General features: G+C 38.5%; 1 protein-coding gene across 3 annotated transcripts in view; it reads right to left on the reverse strand.

Moving 5' to 3' along the window:
• The window catches only part of ZNF827 (zinc finger protein 827), a 108516-nt gene that overhangs the window by 45428 nt on the left and 42991 nt on the right, over nt 1-20097 (reverse strand). For all 3 annotated transcript variants that reach the window (XM_065688159.1, XM_065688161.1, XM_065688170.1), the window contains 2 exons: nt 16670-17153; nt 4598-4831 (listed from right to left, as the gene is read on the reverse strand). In XM_065688159.1, coding sequence (XP_065544231.1) covers nt 4598-4831; nt 16670-17153 — 718 coding nt within the window. The remainder of the gene's footprint in view (nt 1-4597; nt 4832-16669; nt 17154-20097) is intronic.

Here is a 20097-nt window from a genome sequence, read left to right on the forward strand (position 1 = left end):
AAAATGAGGTAAATCTGACACCAGCTGTCCAGCCACACAAAGAAAGATTGTGCTCCTTGTTAGCAGACTTTTTAAACTTATAGTTATTGAGTTCCCCTGGAAGTCTGTGCTGCTGTGACTGGACTGGCTTTGGTATGAGCTAATTTAAAGCCTTCTCAGATAGTCCCTCACCTCACTGTACCCTAATGTACAATGTGCCATTTTTATAATGGAAGGTGTTCTGGATTTCATCTTATGCTAGAACTGCTAGAACTGTACTATCATTCTTTTTTTCTCTTTCTTCCTCTTTTCAAATAGTTCTAGTCTATGTGATTTTAATTTAATATAAGATAGTGTCAAAAACATCAACTGCAAGGCACAAAATTGGAAATCAGCATAAACATTTTCAAATGGATAAAGACTTAATCAAAAAAAGTGGGAAAACCCCCCAAATCTCCCACAATAATCTGTTGTGCTGAAAGAGGAATTGTCATATAGTTGTGACAATATAAAGATGATAATAAATGGAGTTGATCAAGAATGCTTTTGGAATCAACTGAATGCAACAAGTATTCATGATCTTGAAACAAAAATTAAGTATGAGGTAACTGCAAATGCTGATGATCCAAAATGATGACACACTGTTGGTGCTGGGCAATTGGTGTATTACAAGAAACACTCTATGACCCAAGGATGAAAGTACAAAGAATCCAAAGGAACTGAATAGTACAAAGGTCATGCATTTGTTAGCGATAACAGGGATATGTGCAATATATGGGAAATTGATCCACTGGAAAAAAAAAAAAAGAGAGGAGGAAAACAACCTGAGTTACTATAGAAATGTGAGATGATCACAAATAAGATACAGCTCAAATAAAGGCAAATGTGATTCAGGCAACATTTCTAGGAAAGACAGGGACATACTAATTTCACAGTTCAAGGCACTAGGGTGAAAGACTACTTATAAAATGCTAGTACCTGGAATAGATTTGATACACCTCCAGCTATGCTTTTATTTTTGGAGAAGGGGTAACACTGTATGCTTCTGAAAGATAGTATGTGCCCAAAACATATTAGCAGCATGATTATTTCAAAAGAAAGGTGAGTTTTTAGACTTACACCTTAGCAGGTAAATGCAAATGGTTATTTTAAATTTCAGTCTCCTCTGAAACCTACCTTTCTATTTACAAGATTGAGTGCATAAGACTAACCAGATGCACCACTTATTTCAACATTTTTGACACATAAATTAGCTTTTCCATGAAACAGAACTGCTAAGAATGCAGAAAATAGGTTCAGGTGTATTTTAAATACATCACCTCCATTTCCTCTAAGTGATTTAGTGCAACCTTTAATAGCAATTCAAAATCCTGCAGGGATGGCCCCCTTCCAAACAGAGATAAGAGTGATTTGCCCCACTCCACTATCTCCTCGAATCTATTTGCTTACCATTGGATCTAGTCTCAGTCAAAACTTAGTAATGGACAGAATTCACAGTTCACTTTAGTACATTCATATACATCATGGCAGACATTTCATGTTCTCTAAGATGTAGGTTAAAAGTCTGCACTAAAGCTCAAACTTTGCCTGTTAACCCCCAAAGACCATTTCTTCAAAATGTGCGTTTCATTAATTTTTAAGTTCCAGATCAGTTGTTAGGAAGTTTTGTTTTGACTATCTGGATGGAAATGGGTGCTACCTACATATTCCTAGGACACATTAACATTCTTAGTTTGAATAATTCTTTGGAAGAAGTGTGAGTAGGTATCAAGTGACTAAGTATCAAGTTTGTGAACTGTGAGGTAGAAGATTTGAATCCAAGTGGACACAGCAGACAAAAAAGTGGTATAGAAAGGCATAGCATCTCCAGATAAAGTTCTGTACATCTACCTCTACAATAACACCTAGTAAATGTTCTGTTACTGTTCTACTACAGTGAATGATGTTCATTCTTCCACATTTCCCTAGCTTTAGAAAAGTTTCTGAGTGGCCGACAAATCCCTTCATTATAGGGGTCTAGTGTGGGCTGGTGCATATTATAGGAGAGACTTACTGCGAACTACCAGTCCACACTAGACTCTAGAGCTGAAAAGGCCTTCCACTACACTGGACAAGCTCAGCTAAGAGCTAGCAACACAGCATCTCTGTTTGGGAAAAGAGGTTTCCCAGTGAAAAATATAAAGCAGTGTATCTTCTATGTGAAAGCATGGTCTATGCCTAAATCCCAAGAGGCTGCAACAATTACCAATATTATTGCTTAGGGGATAACAGAAGCATGTATATTAGGAACACAGAAAACAAAATACTAGGAAGGGTCAGAAATCCGTTGCTGAATTTGTATGCAGTACAGGGTTTGGTAATAAGTATCACACAGAGGAAAGTGAAAATAACAAAGCAAGGATGTAATCCATTCAGTCTTCACCAAGAATATATATAGCCTGGAAGGACCCGACTTAACCTAATTATATAATATATCAACTCTAATAAGGGCACTTGACTGAAGATTTCCTACAGACAGTAGAACATCCAGATATACTCATTACTCTCCATTCCCCCCCCCCCCCCCCCCCCATTCCAGTATCAGGAAAAAGAAGGAATCTTCTTGTTTTCACTTTATTCTAAGGAAGCGGCTTAATTGTTTAAGTTCTAAATCACCAAAAACAGAATGTAGAATTGCTTCAGATAAGCTGAGAAGTCAACAGTGATCTGAGTATTCTACCAGACAAAGTAAACATTAAAAAAAACCCACAAAAGTGACTACTGATCTTATATATTCCTTTTACATTTTTCCTACATTAAACTGTATCTTAGTGTTTCCCTCCTTCATAGTTTTTGACTTAGATGGCAATTCTTGAAAAGTGCAAGTTGAAAACAGCGAAGTGATAAACTTTGTATAACCCCACCCACTGGCTGATTCAGGAACACCAACTACAGCAATACCATCTGAATAAATCCTAGAGTAATGCTTTACCTTCTCATCTATGGATTAACCAAAAAGATCGCTATCAGCAAAACCTGCTCAATAGCGAGCAGTTTAAAGTAAGAGAAATGTTAAACTAGTGCATTTCTTACTACAACCTTTAAAGACAGGGAGTTCCCAACAGAAGTGACCAAAAATTTTGACCAAGATTTTATACATGCCAGAATTCATCTATATAAACAGATATTTAAGGAACAAATGTCCTAATATAATAACCTGCAATAAAACTATTTAAACACAGCCTGCTAGTGCTGAATTCAAGAATCACAATCAAGAAGCCTATTGTCTCCAAAGTACTTTAGTTACAAAGCGTTTTCTTTATGAAAATAGATACATAAATTTATGTGTGCCAGCAAAAATCAAGTCACAGGTTAACATTCATTAGGCTGTAAAGTTCTGTTGTCAGAACACCATTCTCAAACCAGTTACCAGCAGCAAAAGTGCACTATATCAATAACCAAATGTTTAGTATTTGGGACTCCGTAAAATAATTGGGAAACTTCTGCTCTAATTAACTTCTGGTTTTGCACCATTAACACGAAATTCTTGCAATCAATGATGCAAATTCTTTAGAAAATTAAAGTGTGCAGGTATGAACAGGAGTGAATTAATGACACATTAGAATTTATGTGGGAGATTCTGGTCAATTAAAGTCTTCCAGCTATACATTTGACCTCAAATTCAATGTTGAAAGCATCCAATCAAGCCAGAAATATTCAGATGGGTTTGGCGGGGTTCTCAGAAGTTACTAAACTTGTAAACATTTCCACTGGCACCTCTTGCATGACATTGGCATACTTGAAAAAATAAATAAGTCCAGCTTTGGAGAAGACTTAAAAACTAACTCATCCAGTTTAGGTGAGGAAGTACGAAACCCATCCTCCGAGACTGAGTTTCACATCTTGTTCCTAAAAATTCAAGTTTATTAGAACTTCAAAGCCTTTTTGTCACTCACTTCACCTGTTCCCAGCAGGGAGAATTCAACCCTTTCACTTTCTCTTAAAGTTAAACCTTGACTCTGACAGTGGGACAAAACATAATTAGCAGTACACACATTTTTATTTGACTCCCTCCAGCTGTACCAGTACATACGCATATTCACATGCATACTTGTCTGGCAAAAGGATTTATCACTAAGGCAAAGTAGGAGAGTTCAAGTGGTCTCCCAACACCAGAAATCTGGCTCAGTTTGCATTATATTTTTGACTGTGTATCTTACAATTATGAGTACAAGATACTGCTGAAAAAAATAAAAGGCTTTAAAAGTCACCATTTATAAAGCTGTATCAGATGTAGTTCAGTACAGACACACAGTCTTATGGTGTTAATGAGAGACATGAACAAATTGGTAATAACATGTTTTGGTACACTTAAAAAATGACAACATCTAAAAGCTTTAAGGCATCATTTCTTTTACTTATCCCACAGTCATTAATTTGAAAACCAGAACACAGATAATTGGATACTATGGCAACAGACCAAACTGAGGTGTCATACGTATATGAACCTGTGTAGACAGACCTTTTCTATTGTTCATTCACTTGTTACTAAAGCTAAATATTCCTTCTGCAAGGTAAGCTTGAGAGCATACATGAAAAAGAAATTAAGAAGCTGAATGCAATTAAATTAAGTATCTACCTGAAAGCTTCATGAGGAGCTCAGATGCTGCCTTGACTGACATGTCCTGCCTCATTACATTTGCCTGTGCTTCCTGTGGCTTGAGTTTCTCCTCAGGGACGTTTGGAGCTGAGGCTTCAGGTTCCTGGCTGAACACATAGCTGGACTGAGACAGGGCTGAACTTGGAGCTTCTTCATCTGTAGGCTCCTCTTTCACTTTAAATTTAGGAGTCAAGGGCTCTTTTTGATTTGCAGCTGTCAAGAGAAGGAAACAAGTGAGACTTAACAAGGTATGTAATATATAATCACAGAGTAGCTAGTAACAGGAAGAAACAGTAACATGAGAAATGCTAGAGCAGGCAGTGGAAGCAAGCATGTCAAACAGTATTCAAAGACACTTCAAGAGATAAACAAACTTCTGCATCTTTTGAACAAAGGGATAATTTTGAAACACAAAAAAACCTGCATGTACCAAAGCTCAAGAAACCATTCTTCTTCTCTTACTTTTTTTGTCCCTATGGCTCCTAAAGGCATTCCTGTGGTCATTGGTTTGTACAACTTCTATAGACTTGATGGAAGTTTACAACATCATTTCACGTAAGGGCAAATTTGGAAAAGCCCATGGGTACTACATATTGAGCTCTTAGAGCGTGGAAGAGAGGCAAGAGATGAGGAGCAGAAAGCTATGAAGGAGGGGATAAAGGCAAAAGATACCAAATTCTTAGGTCCTTCAAGCTGGCACTTGTTAAGAAAGAGAGCAGAGAGATTTTAGGAAGAGAGCTCTGCACTAGGAGATGCTACTAGAACAGTGTTTCAGGTTCTACACCTGTAAAAGACAGCAAGTTTAAAATAACCCTTTCAATTACTCCATGTAAGCAGCTGCACAACCTTAGAGAAGGGTACAGAGACTTGGAGGTATTTAAAATCTACACACTGAACAATCTTCTTCTTGAATGGTCTTTCCAATACCCTTTGACAGTGGTGGATCCTTTGCATGGTGTTTGGTTGAAGGGATAAAACCAAGAATGCCTCTTAAACAATACCTCCAAAACCAAGCAACATAAATTCACAGGCAGATTGAATGACAAACAGGAGGCTAAAGAAGTTGCACTATTTTTCAGCAGTTCTTCTTATAATTCTTTACATTTGACCATTAAGAGATATTTCCTCCCCTACCTCTTAGTGCCTTTTTCTTGTTCAAAATTTCACTTTAAATTCCCAGTAACACATAGCAGATTATTTGTTCAGTGCCCCAAACTGCAGTGAGTTTATGTTTCTCACCTCTCTAAAACTGTCTCCACAATCCTGAAAGATAGAGCATCATCCCCATTTTGTTCGCCTTCTAAGCATTCCCACCATTTACCTCACTATTGCTCCTACATATTTTCCTCTTTCCACAAGACAGTCCTCTGCATTACCCCATAGCACAACACTTCAGTTTATATTCCAGGCTTGTTAGATTCTTCTGCTTTCCTATTGGTTGGCAAGCCATTACCAAAGAACAAGATTAAATCAAGTGATATAAGCAGCATGTACATAGACACTGCTCCAAAAATTTTTTATTTACATTACTCCAAAAATTAAATTACCTTATATGTGTAATTTTTAATATGACCTATAAGCACTTAAGCACTTTTACCAGTATGAGAAATTGCTTTTCCCATTTTTTAGTTGTTTTTTTTTTTTTTTTAAAAAGAGCAAAAACTGAAATATGAAACATTCAAACATGCTGTAATTCATCAAAATACAGGTTAAGGCTCTCGGACTAATCTTAACTTTACCAAGGTACTTACAAAACACTTCCATCTATCTTCTTTATCCACACCTACGTCTTTCTGCATCTTTCTGGCTCAGTCTATCCTGGGGTTTGACCTAGGGTGATTAATGGTCACCAAAAAAACCCCAATAGACCCAAACTTTCTATGCCACACTTCCTTCTCTTTTAAAACATTCTACTTTAGCTGCTACTGATATAAAAAATACCTCCACCAGGAGCTGAGTGCAATTGATAGAGACCATTCTGCCTGAATGTTGAAAAAACCTGGAGAAATCTTCGAATTTAGTAATTTCAATAAGTTATTAATTCAAACTCTCCCAGAACGTAAAGGAAACATGAATCTGAGAAAAGAGGTGGAGACAACCCACTAAGAACAGTTATGAACCTGTGAAACCAGCTATGTTTTTTGCCTGTGAACCAGGGCAGAAGATGAACCAGGCAGAGAAAGCACTAGAGACCAGGCCAGCATACACTTTTACCACTCAAAATATAAAGGTGATATTAAACTCACACAGAATCACAGAATTGTTTGGGTTGGAAAGGACCTTAAGATTATCTAGTTCCACCTCCCTGCCATGGGCAGGGACACCTCCCATTAGACCAGGTTGCTCAAGGCCCTGTCCACTCTGGCCTTGAACATACATAGGTCAGTGTAAGACTGCAACCATGGTTCCCTTATAAGCCAGGTTAAGAACAATGAAAAAACACCCACATACAGATCAAATCACTATAGCAGAATTCATATAACATCACAGCCTTAAACTAGGAACCTTTTTCAGAGTCAGGCTCTAGAGTATGCAGTAGCGAACACATTATGGGTTCCCCTACCACAAAAAGGAGGATCAAAGTGGGCACTTTTGGAAGAAATCAACATTTATTAAACCCTCTTATCACCAAGCATAAATTCAGCAGTCAGTTTGACCCAATCCAAGGGCAGGTGGCAAGTGCTCTATGCTTTTAATCCCAGGGTATTCCCAAGCCCTACTGAGATGAAGCCAAGTTCTTTTAGCTCAGAGAACCTAAACTTCAAGGTAGGTCACATCAGAGTTTAAACACACTCAGAATGACTTGAAGGTGGAATCCAGCAAGTTTCCCTCCTTTCCTATGTTTCACTTTCCTTTTTTCTCCCTGCTCCACACATTAGCTCTCCTACTGCTGCTCTATTAGCTCTCCACACACTGCTGTATGCCACTGCTCCCTCACACTTCTGAGCTGCCTCTTGAGATACCAGTGCTAAAACTATGTTGACAACAACCAGCATAACATCAGAAATAATCTAAATGGGCTTTTCATGAGATCTATATACTCAGTTTGCCCCTGTGTGTCTACAAGATGTCACTTAAAAGAAATACAAAACATAGTCAGGGTCCTACAGTCCATAGGAGGTCCTGAAGATGCGCATTTGGCAGTATTACCAGGGGAAAAGAAGCCCAGACTATTGTTCTTACTCATGTTGCTGGTTCTGCCTACTCTAGCTGCTGTGCTTTGGACAGATGCTAGAATTAAAAAATTAGGAAAGAAGTAGGCTTGTATTTCCTTAATTAACTGACAGCACATTTTTTGAACTGACCACACTTTCCAAAAATCCAACACTCTAATTGTAGACACAGAAACAGATGAGTTATTTACCTCATTTTTCTTCTCCCAGGAAACAAAAACAAATATAATCAGACAACTGTTGGGTCGCTTTCAACCCAATTGCTTCTATTAATGGGACTTTTGCTTCAACTAATGTAGCCTTTACTCCTTGAAATATACTAAAGTCGATTCCAATGTAAATGAAGCCTAAATAGAAGGGCAAATAAAAAAAAAAAAATCGGGGAAGTTATCCAGTCTATCAAATCCATACATTAAAACAGGAGGAGAAAAAAATCCCCAAAACACCAGAAATCCCCACCACTTTTGCCTCTGTCCCATCTTGGATCCATAATTACAGGCAAAATTGCAAACACATGGGAAATAGCAGCTATGACGCACCCACTAGTCATATTAGAGAGAACAGTAAACAGATGTAAGAAAAAAACATTGCAAATAAGGGGAATAAATGTTGACTGAGACTAGAGGGGTTAAAAAAAAACCCCAACAACAAAACAACCCTATGATTGAGGAATCTTTTAAAAATTAGAACTAGACAAGGATTAAAAAGATGATGTTTAGGTCTATTAAAGTATATTTGAATGACAATATTATTAGTCCCCAGAAGGAATAACATCTTCTACCTACATACAAAAATAGATACACATATATATACTTCATTTGTATTTAATTTACATTCATTCTGAATTGCAGTGAGAGCAGACTGATGGATGTGCTGCCCGCAGACTGAGCCCAAAAAAACCCAGCAATTTAATTTTGAAATATACAATGAGCAAAAAAACCCAAACCAACCCACCCAGCAAATGCAACCAACAGGCAGCAATCTCTCAAGCAGAGTTGATAATACTCCATTTGTTCCATTCTATTCCATACCCGGAAAAAAACCCCAACCCAGATCAAAGAAGACTCCAGACTGCTGATTTTTATCTTCCTGGCAACTGGAATCATTTGAGCCATTTAGCAAAAGTAGATGATGGAAGTTATAACACTTTCCTCAACCTGCCAAATGCCACAAAAAAAAGCTTTGGGCATCTGCCACTAATCTGAAACACTCTGACAGAAGCTGCTAACTGCATCAGTCCACTTACGAGTATTTCTAAGTGTTTACAATTGAAAGAGGAAAAATGGGCTGATTACTTCAAGCCAAGCTCAGTGTTACAAGTCACAAGCAGCAGAGAGTTGGTCACCATTCCATCCATCTGTCTGAGCAAACATGAGAAAGAATCCATAATAAAAATGCTGTCACAAAAGAGGCCACAAGAAAAAGCATCAGAGCGTGGGTAAAAATGAACTGCAATGAAAGTACCATAGTACACTGCTGCACTATCCTATTATTTTACAAGTGATGCCTGACTACAGCTAGAAAGATGAGACTGAGCGGGCCAGTCATGGCTAACAGAAAAGTGAAGACATATTCCAAAAGGCACTGCATATTGAACTGGTCTTGAGATGTTGTGGGAAAGCCTCCCTTTGTGATCCTTCTCAGAGCCACTGTGGCAAGAGAATCATGGCATGACTTCTGCCTGAGGAAGAAAGGTCGTGCCAGAGCTAGAGTATCTGAATGATGTACAGAGCCTTCCATTGCACATGGTAATTTGTGAGATGTGGCAGTTATAAGAAACCAAGGAACTCTGACAGATCAGTTCTGCAGTATTTGGAAGACACATTTTCCTGACACTGAGCACCAACATTCTGAAGGCAGCTACGGTTAATAAAGAATATAAGTTGAGCCTTCTACTGTTTTTTGCTCTAGTAATTGAAATGCGCAGATAGGTATTGGCATTCTGCATGCAGACTAGGGCTTATATTTTGCTGATATTCAAGAACTGAGTAAGGGGTACAAACACTGCAGTGGAAGCCTCTAGTGAGCTAATTGCTTTGCAAGAAAAATCTATGCAATTGGAACCAGCTGGAGAATCTCCAGACTAAAATCCAATTGGGCTGATAAATTATGTCCAGCTTATTAAACATTGAGGCTGTCTACACTGTAAGTGGCCCAAAAGGAGAAATACTGTTCTACTGGCAGCCTAGATGGTCTCTCATTTCTTTTTAGTGCCTTCTGCCCTGGCATATTATATCTGTCCCAGAGCACCTCCTGCTACCTAACCCTCCTGGGAGTTCTAACTCAATTACATGTCATTTTCAAAGCCCTCTAACTCTGCTCTCAGCCAAATAAACTAACCAATAGGGCTACAAGAAAGAGAACATGAACTATTGATAAAAACCCAACTTATTACTCAAGGGCACTCAGCATTACAGCATTTCTTTTTAACAAAACAGCAGAACACCAAAATAAACAATCATGAGAAGTATGATGATGCCAAGACTTGCCACCTCTGGGCTTCCAGAGACCACTTAGAATACGAGGTCTTTCACACAATCTTGCTTAAGTATGTTAAAATATGTAAGAAAGATTAAGAAAAGACGTGCTAACTATCCCAATCTTCTCTAAAGCTGCTACCTGGCCTTGTAGAAAGTGTTCCCGCCCATGGCAGGGGTCATAGAACTAAACGATCTTTAGGATCCCTCCTTACCCAAACCATTCTATGATTCTGATTTGTATTTGAGGAGCTGTAGTCAAGCAAAATGAGACACAGCACTAAGAATGACCAGTCCTGCTGCTGTCCCCTCAAAATTTCACAATGTTCTAGTCCAAGGAGAATGGAGGAATTAGGCAAATTGCTACAGCACCTGTAGGACGACACAACCACCCAAGCCCTAAGATACCTGTTATATTGCCAAAGTCCCACTTCCTAAACAAGGTTGTAATATCTGCCAAGACCACCTTCTCTTTTCCAGATAAAAATAAAAATAACAGTAGAACAGGCAAAATTCTGGGGAGGCTACAGAAAAAAAGAGGAGAGTGAAAGGAGCAAAAAGAAATTTGTAGCTGATAGTAAATAACTCTTAGTAGTATAGATATTTCTTCTCTCTAAAAAGGTACAGAAACAGAGAAAGAGAGAAAGACCACCAGACTGACCTTTATATTTGTTTAAGAAAACAATACCCAAAACAATCAGAGATGAGGGAACTAACAATGTCTCCAATTCCCCTTTTGGATAGATGTGACAGAAAGGCTCATGAGCTAGGACTTCTGCTCAGAGTAATGGTGTAATCAAGGAAGCAAAAGAGTCTAGTCTTATACTCTAAGAGTTTGTATAGATATTAAAACTAAATAGTAAGCACAGGGCTGGTCCAGAATCATATTCATGTCTTCTTTTAAGCTGCATTGGGCTGAGTACACAAAAAATGTACTTTGTTATTCTGCATTTAAAAAGAGTGGATTAGAGCAGAATCTACACTGCTTTATCTTGCTAAGTTCTACTTACTCCTTCAAGGTGTGAAGCATGATGGGGTATGCCTTTAAGGATGGTGGGAAACTGTGGATGTAAGACTAGCAATTGCTAAAAAGAGATTATAAGGGTAGCGATACATCAGTGGCAAAGATTAGTACAAGCTTTTATTTGCCCAAGTCTTAATTAGCTGTGCTATTGCCCCTTTTCAGTTTTATTTTAAATTAAAGATTTATATGGAAATTGTGAATCTGGAGAGACACTTCAAAGAGAGATCTTGATGACACCGGGGTATTTACACTGACAGCAGCATTATGGAATTCAAGGTATTTTTAAATTAAGGATATAGCTCAATAATTGCCAGCCCTGTGCACTTACATATTCTAATTGAAATTTTACATTCTGGCATCAACCATGAATCCTAAATATAGGCAGCATGGTCTTTTCTTTGGAACTCACTACCCAAATGCATCAATTACAACAATTTAATTAGACATGCTTTTATTTTATTAAAAATAGCTGTTTGAAGAGTTAAAGCCAGTCAGTCCAGTATTGTCAATGGCAAATTTAAAACATTTCAAATTACTTGTATTACCTTTAAGGAATGCAGTAATTTTTAAGAACCAAACAGAACAAATAAGCTAAGTGATTACTTAGCTTATCTACTAATATTTTGTATCTAGCTGTCTGATGATTTACTACTTCATTATTCCATTAACAGAATCAGCTAATAAAACATGAATGCAAAGTCCGAGTATTTTGGACAGTCACCAAAACCCCATGGTGGCATTATTTTCCAAAATAAAGATTTTACTCTTCACAGAATAGTGACAGAAGATAAACCTTAAAATGGGAGAAAACATGGTTTCTCATTTGTTTAACAGGACCAGCCCCAAGCCCTCAGCATGTTATCTCTCCTTCTTCCTCTCTATTTTGAAGTTTTTTCACGCAAGTAACTTGGGGAACATTAAAAGAACTGCAGAAGCAGGGCACACTTGATAATATACACCATCACGAGATAAGAGAGTGACGCATGCTTTCTAGAGTAACACACTTGGTGAGCACAGGGAAGATGTGGAGAGAGGCCAGCAATGAAGTATGCCTTACAATTACTGTTTCCACACAGAATTCCTTTGAGATCAATAGTGCAAGAATCCCATTCATTCTGATGGGATTCATTTATTTTTGAATGTTATGAAAAGTAACTGCAGCAGATAACATAGGCACAGTAACAGCTTCACTAGAGTACACCGGCCATTGTAATTTGGATCACTGTGAAAGCCATTTTTTATTACAAAAGAACTTAAAGCCTTAGAAGTAGGTGAAAGGACATCAGTATTTAAAGAGATGTAGAGATAACATCTGCCACTGAAATCTTTGAAACAGGAAAAGCAAATACTCTGCAAATTAAGATATGAACGCAGTTACAAAGTTTCAATGTGGAATTAATGGACTGGGGTAAGGAAACATTCTGGCAAAGCACTGATCCAGCAAAGTAGTTGGGCAACTTCAATCATACAAGCAGCCTACTGAAGTAAAAGGGGGAGGATTTGAAGGCAAAAACCTGCCCATGCTTAAATATTCTTCTGTTTATATGTTAAGAGTCATCTGATAATTGTCTTTACAAACAATAACCCTCTCAAATTTTAAATAAAATTTCAGAGAACCCTTTGAATTTCTTGTGAACATTAAAGAATCTCCTACCTTAAACTAGGACCTAAAGAATGGAATTGGGGGGAAAAATATCAAGATTTGTTCTGGTTTTTTTTTTTAGATTTACATTTGATGATATGTGTTATGCTTTATTTCATAAAACATGTAACTGAAAATCTTTCTGGCAAGCAGTGGAACATAATAAGGGCTGAAGGGATCTCAAGAGGTCACCCACACCAATACTTCCCAGCCTCTTTAAACATAAGCTCCCCTAAGCCTTTCTGAAAAAATTTCAGGGGCCATTTTGAGCAATGTCATCCAATTAGTTTCTGGCCCACTCAAAATCAGGTCTAACATTGAACATCTGTGAATTTTTTCCCCACTTTGCTTCTCTACATATTGCTGCTTGTTTATGTTCAGATAAAATTTCTTGCAACTGCTTCTAATGCCCTGTGGTCCACTGGCTGAGATACACATACACAGATCTGGTCCATCCTACTGCCTAATATGTGATCAACCATATCTGACAGGTAGTTATCTAACCTGTTTTTAAAATCCTCCAGTGGCAGACATGCCACAATCTCTCCAGCCACTCTACCATAGAGTTTTAGCTGCCTCAACTTTTATGAAGATTTTCCTAGTGCTGGCTTAAACCCTACAGCAACATAAACCCACTATTTTTTATTATAATTATGATGAATCAACAGATTATTTCCTTCTCCCAAAGACAAACTCTTCAATGCATTAAAGGCTTATTAATGACTCTCCTTAGTCTTCTCTATAGGCCTCACAACCTCACTCCCTTTTATTCATCTTCACTGGATGTGTTTTCTAAATCTCCAGTCATTTTTGATGCTCTTCTCTGAAGTCTTTCCAACCGTCCATACTCTTCACGAACTGTAGTGCCAAACCCTTGGACTTCATAAGGACTAAGAGCAGGACCGTTTCCCTGTTCTTTGAAGCTGTTTCTCTCTGTATATACTCCAGTACAGTAACTGCCTTTTTAGTACCACTATGACATTATCAACTCCTGTTCTTTTCCCACAGAACTGTTACCTAGCTAGCTGTTCCTGGGTTTGTATTTGTACAACTGTTTGTTGAACACTTGCACATTTTTCATAGATCTATTTTGAATGTGACCCTTCTAACTGTCAATTACTTGCAATGTACTCTTTTCCAGCCATCTGATACCCACTTCATCTAGGCTAGAAAATGTACTGCATTGCACAATCAGAAATAATACTGAGTCAAGATTATAAACATGCTTATACTGTCTTTCAGCCTAGGTGCAGCAGTTAAACTTATGGAAACTGTAACTCTTAGGTCTGAAGGGAGACAAGCACTTTTCTGAGTCACACATTTGGAAAAAGACGCTGAAACTGCACAGAAATGAAAATCAACAGTCCCTGAGGTTTCCCATGAAACCTGGAGGCACACAAACTGACACCAACCAAGAAGAGATGCAATAAACATTGGCAAGCAAAAATAAATGTTCATTTAAACCATCAATATTCAATAAGAATAAATGCCAGATTCTAAAAGTCTATATATCTATCTACTGTTTCTTTCTTAGCCACAAGGCCTGTCAGAGAAGAAAATTAGATTGTTTTGACATAATTTGGTCTCGACAAATCTGTGTTGGCTGTTACAACTGGCATATACAATTTGAGATGTCAAAAGATTTATATCATGGAAAAGGTAGGGCAAGTAATTGAAGATCTGATGTGCCTAACAAGCGAGTGTCGTAATAAAGAAATCACTCGAAGAAGCTTGGTTCAGCACAGCAAGCAGTCAAAAAAATGCAGCTAATACTTAGGCAACTTCCCAGAAAAGAATTATTTCTACTCTAAATTTATGCACATTGTACGGAGGAAAGCATGAGCTAAATGTATATAACACAATATAAATCTCAGGAGAAAAGAAATTCCTTTCCTTTTAACGTTGCTCTTCTTGTGTAGTAAACTTGGTGACTGGCAGTACATTTTTATCCAAATATGCACACATACAAAATTACAGATACATCTCACTCCCCCAGTGACTTTATAACATGTTGCTAGGTAACAGTGCACACAAGTCAGGTTTCAAGACCTTTAGTAAGTCACCATAAAATAACTGCATAGGCCTTTTGCATGAATAATCTACATTCGTATCCTTTTTCTGATGCCAATAGATCAGACGTTGAAAACATGACTGTCTGCCAAACTGTAAACAGCTCCCCCTGAATTGCTACATGAAAAAAACCACACCAAAATGTTATATGTTTTCTCAGCTTTCAGGCTTCCCCCCTCTCCTGCTTTCTGCTCTCATTCTTGCTACATGCAGCCATCATGAGCACTACCATCTATAGGTCAGTACACCTAGTGTGTAGAGCCACTCAGTGCACAGCAATCCAAATCTAAGATAGACATCAAAACAACAACACATATATGACAGCTGTCAGACAACATAAAAAATGGATTTTGTACAGAGTCTACATTTAAAACTCTATTAAAAAAATGTACAAGCAAATCAAAACACACTCAGCCGTGCTCAGTTGTTGCTGGTCATAATAATAAGTTACACCAACAGTTTATTATTATTTTTTAGAGAAGGCTTTTGTTGCTTCTTCCAACCCACACAGCAAACCATTTGTACCAGCTCATTTCACCACCTGCTTCTTCTCAGCTCTCTTCCATGGTTGGCTCCATGAAGCCTCAGGCTTGATTTCTCATGTTTACCCATTCTACTCAGTTCCCCAGAGAGCTGTGATCCCAGAGATATAAGGGTCTGGGCAGATGAAGACAGCAAGCCTTCAAAAAATAGATGGCTGCAGTTTCACCAAGGCAATGGCATCAGGACAGAGCTAATTCCTCAGTTTACCTGACAATAAGGTTTGCTAAAATACAACTTACATTCCATTTGAAGTAAAAAGGTGATCAATTGTTTTCTAATGAAAAGGATATCTTTTATCTCCAAAGTCTAAAACTTGCCATAGGGACTGCCATCTCCTTGTGAAACAGGGTTTCTCAAGAGACATTTTTTCTGACTCTTTGCTCTTTAACAATTCTGAAGTGTTCAGTCAAATCAATAAAAGGGCACATAAAAGATTCACCCTAAACATATCTGCAACTTCAGAGTCTCACTCTTAGAGCACTATGAATATCATCCTTAGAGCGATAATCTGACAGTGAAAGAAAACACAATAAACACGTCATTTGCATTAGATATGAATTTAAAGTAAAACAGTAAAAAAAAAAAGTTGAAAAAATATTCATGAATCTCTAGGACTACCCTTTTAGTGTTAATAATCAAGAAATACAGTAACATTCATACTTCACACATATTTAATGGTTAGACATCAAATATTACTCTGAAGGAAAGGTGACCAGTCTTATTGGTCCTACTTAAACAGATGGGTAAAGGCAAAAACTTAAGAGCTGAATATTCTAACGTGCTGGGTACTTGTGACCCTCAGTAATTTCAAACCAGAACTACAAGTATTCAGCATGTCTGAAAAACACACCAAGTGAGACTTGCCAGGTAACTGTCAATGAACATGAAATCCTGGATAGAAAGTTCTCTCACCCAGTCCTACCAATTAAACAGCAAAATCCTTTTCTCCTCTCACCATTTTCCACCCATCATGCACCGCTCCTTATCAGAAGAAACAAGAAATTATAAATTAAGAAGTTGCAATGTTTTTCTCCCTGCAATTCCATGACTTAGCAAACCCAAGGCAAAGTGGTTTTTAGGCTGTAAATAAGCAGCTGATGCTGCCTCTTGCTGAACAATTACCTGACAGCTTCATAAGAAAATCTGATGCCATCTTGACAGAGATGTCTTGGCTGAATAGTGCTGATGCTGTATTGGCCACAAAGTCAGAGGAGTCTTTCAGCTTTGTGTTGTTGGGCACTCTTTCAACAGTGCTAAGAGCAAAAGGTGCAGCTGATATGCCATTGTCATCTTTGGGCTCTTCTTTCACTAGTAAAGGTGGAATACCTCCACTTGGCTGCCCAGCCACATCAGGTGTTTTAGATACAGATGCTGATCCTGTAAGGTCAGGTCCACCTCCTTCCCTCTGTGGTCCCGGGCAGGAGTCACTATTTATCTGTGGTGACCCCTTCACCTCAGTTTCTGGTATTTCCTCCTTCACTTTGGATTCTGTCCTGAGGAAATGTTGATGGCAACGCATATGGAGTTTCAGGCTGAAGTGGCGGGAGGAGGTAAAAGGGCATAGCTGGCATTGAAAGGTCTCACCCCTGTCTTGATGCTGATGAACCTAGTTCAAGAGGTGAAAGATAAAAGCATGTATTAAGCAGAAAAGAATTTACTAGCATTATAGAAATCTCAACTCTACACCTGTCACACCATTTAAAAAAAACTAATGAACTCTTCATTCTGAGCACTTGGAAAGAGGTCAGGCACTAGGAACTCAGTAGGATTCTTTTACACTTAAGTCAATGAACATAAACATAAGACTCAACTGAAAGAAAATAAAATCAGGAACATCTGTTTCTGCAGCACGGAAATGATGAAGCCTGCTTTGGATCAAACTGTTCTTACAATCATATCCTCATGACCTGTCTGTGTATAAAAAGACTTCCAAGCCGTAACTAGTAGCTTTCTTGATTACAAACAAAACCCCCTTATCTATTACGTGCTAAGCATGATCATTCTGTTTAACCTCAGAAATAACGATTGTCCAGAGCAAACCAGCAAAACAGCACCCTCACAGCAATGTCCATCATTGACTCTTGCATCATGAGAGTGAAAACACAACACCTGGCAATACCAAGGTAGTACTGAAACAGTTTGTTACAAATAAATTCTACCAGAAAACAAACAGCTCTGTTGTATATAATATATATATAAAATATAAACATCTTCCATTTATTCCATTTTATCAGTCAATTAATGATAACAGTTAATCTTTCTGTCCTCATATTTTGACTACAGGCTCTTTCTTATAGAAGCTGCATGCTCCAGTATGATTACAATGCCTAGTGTCCTCAGGCTCAATCCTGATTCCCTTTTAAATAAAACTCTATCCATCCATCCGTGTGTAATGGTTTACACATTATTTGAACAGGCACACTCATTAATATAAACTATATACATACAGTTATTCAATTCCGTTTTTAACACAGTACTTATGAAAAGCAAGGAACAACTGAGCCCAGTGTAATAGTGGCAGGTATATTGGAAAGTTTTTTCCCTATAGCTTCACAAAGGAATTTTAAATCCTGACAGCAGCACTCCAGAGTACTCCCTGCAGAAAGACTGGCAAATACATACATTTGTTTCTTACTAATTGATGAACATGGGATCGGAACAAACTGGTGCCAGGCTGAGCTCCACACATTCGTTTTCACTTGTGACTCAAGTTGGTTGGAAAACTTTCAGTGAGACAGATTTTTGTTGGAAAATGGCAATTTGTTGAACACACAATATTTCACCTGAAATATGGAGAGGTTTGACGAACTCCTGGCAAACAAGGCATGATTCCCCTACCCTACCGAGTGGCACTCCCGGCTCCCTGGCTTGGCTCAGAAGCAGCAGCTGTGCCAGTGATCCAAGGCTCGCTGCTCTAGCCTGAGAGTCCAAAGGCCCTGAGGGCTCCAGCTCTGATCAAAGTTCATCTCTACACTAGGGAGCCTGAAAAACCTAGCTTTATCTAAGGCTTTCAGCACTTTGCAGCTTCCTGCAGAACTGAGATCTAGATCTCAAGTAGGGGTGCAGACACTGCAGAGCCCTGGGAAACAGCAGCCTTTCCCAAAAACAGCTCTGTAAAAATTCGGTTGGAGTTTCCCATGGTTGTAGAATTGGCCTGATTAATTTTCTATGTAGCAAGAGGAATTCAGTCACAAGCTCGTATCCAGCATCTCTCCTCTGAAGATGGGCTTAGAGAGTTGGGCTTGTTAAGCTTGTAAAAAAGCAGGCTCCAGAGAGACCTTCCAGCAGCCTTCCAGTACTTAAAGGGGGCCTACAAGGAATCTGGAGAGGGACGTTTTACATGGGCATGCAGTGACAGGACAACGGGAAATGGCTTTAAACTGGAAAAGGATAAATTTAGAGTAGGTATTAGGAAGAAACTCTTCACTATGAGGGTGAGGCACTGGAAAAGGTTAACCAGAGAAGCTGCGGCTGCTCCATCCCTGGCAGTGTTCAAGGCCAGGTTGGATGGGGCTTTGAGCAAGCTGGTCTAGTGGAAGGTGACCCTGCCCGTGGCAGGGGGGTTGGAACCAGGAGATCTTTAAGGTCCTTTCTAACCCAAACCATTCTATGATTCCCATCTCTCACACACATGACCTGAATTCAGATCTGCTAAAATATGAAGCTGAGAGGTATTCCTCTTTCGGTCCTTTTTTCTTTCAGTGAATACATATTTCATTAGTACTGTATAACTTTTCATGTAGTAGTTTTTCAAGGGCTCTGGAGATTAGGTACTAAACAAGCAGAAGGCAAGAGAGAATTTCTCTTGGCCAGCCGCTTTACAGAATGACATTCTCAGTATTGTATAAACATGACGTTTACAGACAAAGTGATTCTGGAATCTTATAATTGCACCTGACAACAAAAATATTAGAAGCTAATGCTAACCTAAGTCAGTTTTAAAGCAACAACTTTGCAGAAGAATAGCAGCACAATTAATTCTAAATATTAACAGGTTGCAACAGAAATATCAGCCAGATTGACTGTCTACACTACTGGAAACAGGATGGTCTGTGAAAACAGAAGTATGTAAGCACTCTTCTTCATCAAGAGCACCAAGATGTACTAATGGTAGCAAGCACTCTCACCATGGCAACTTTATCTCTTACACCCACTGAGATTCTGCCTGCCATGGTTTCTCTACAGGATCCCCTTCAATCAACATTTCCCTGCCTACATATTTAACCACTAGATGCCCCTCAGCACAATCAATACTATGCCTTCTGAAGGCTGCCACTGCTGCAGTCAGGTGGTAAGGTCTGTGTGGGAGCCTACCATGTATGGCATGCCACCCCTGCAGTATCTTTTGAGAATGGATGAGAATACAGGAGACTGATTCATCTGATTCAGATTTTTCTCTTCCCAAAGACAATAGCAGGATCACCAATGGATTTCTTCTACAATAAAGTATGCTTGTAACTTGCAGCCAAGGAATGACAGAATTCAAACCCAAATATTTAGAGTTTTAACTGGGATAATTTTAGATCTATCAAAAAACCTGACATGAAAGA

This window comes from Lathamus discolor, chromosome 1 (assembly GCF_037157495.1).
Source record: "Lathamus discolor isolate bLatDis1 chromosome 1, bLatDis1.hap1, whole genome shotgun sequence".
In the NCBI taxonomy this organism is placed as follows: Eukaryota; Metazoa; Chordata; class Aves; order Psittaciformes; family Psittacidae; genus Lathamus; species Lathamus discolor.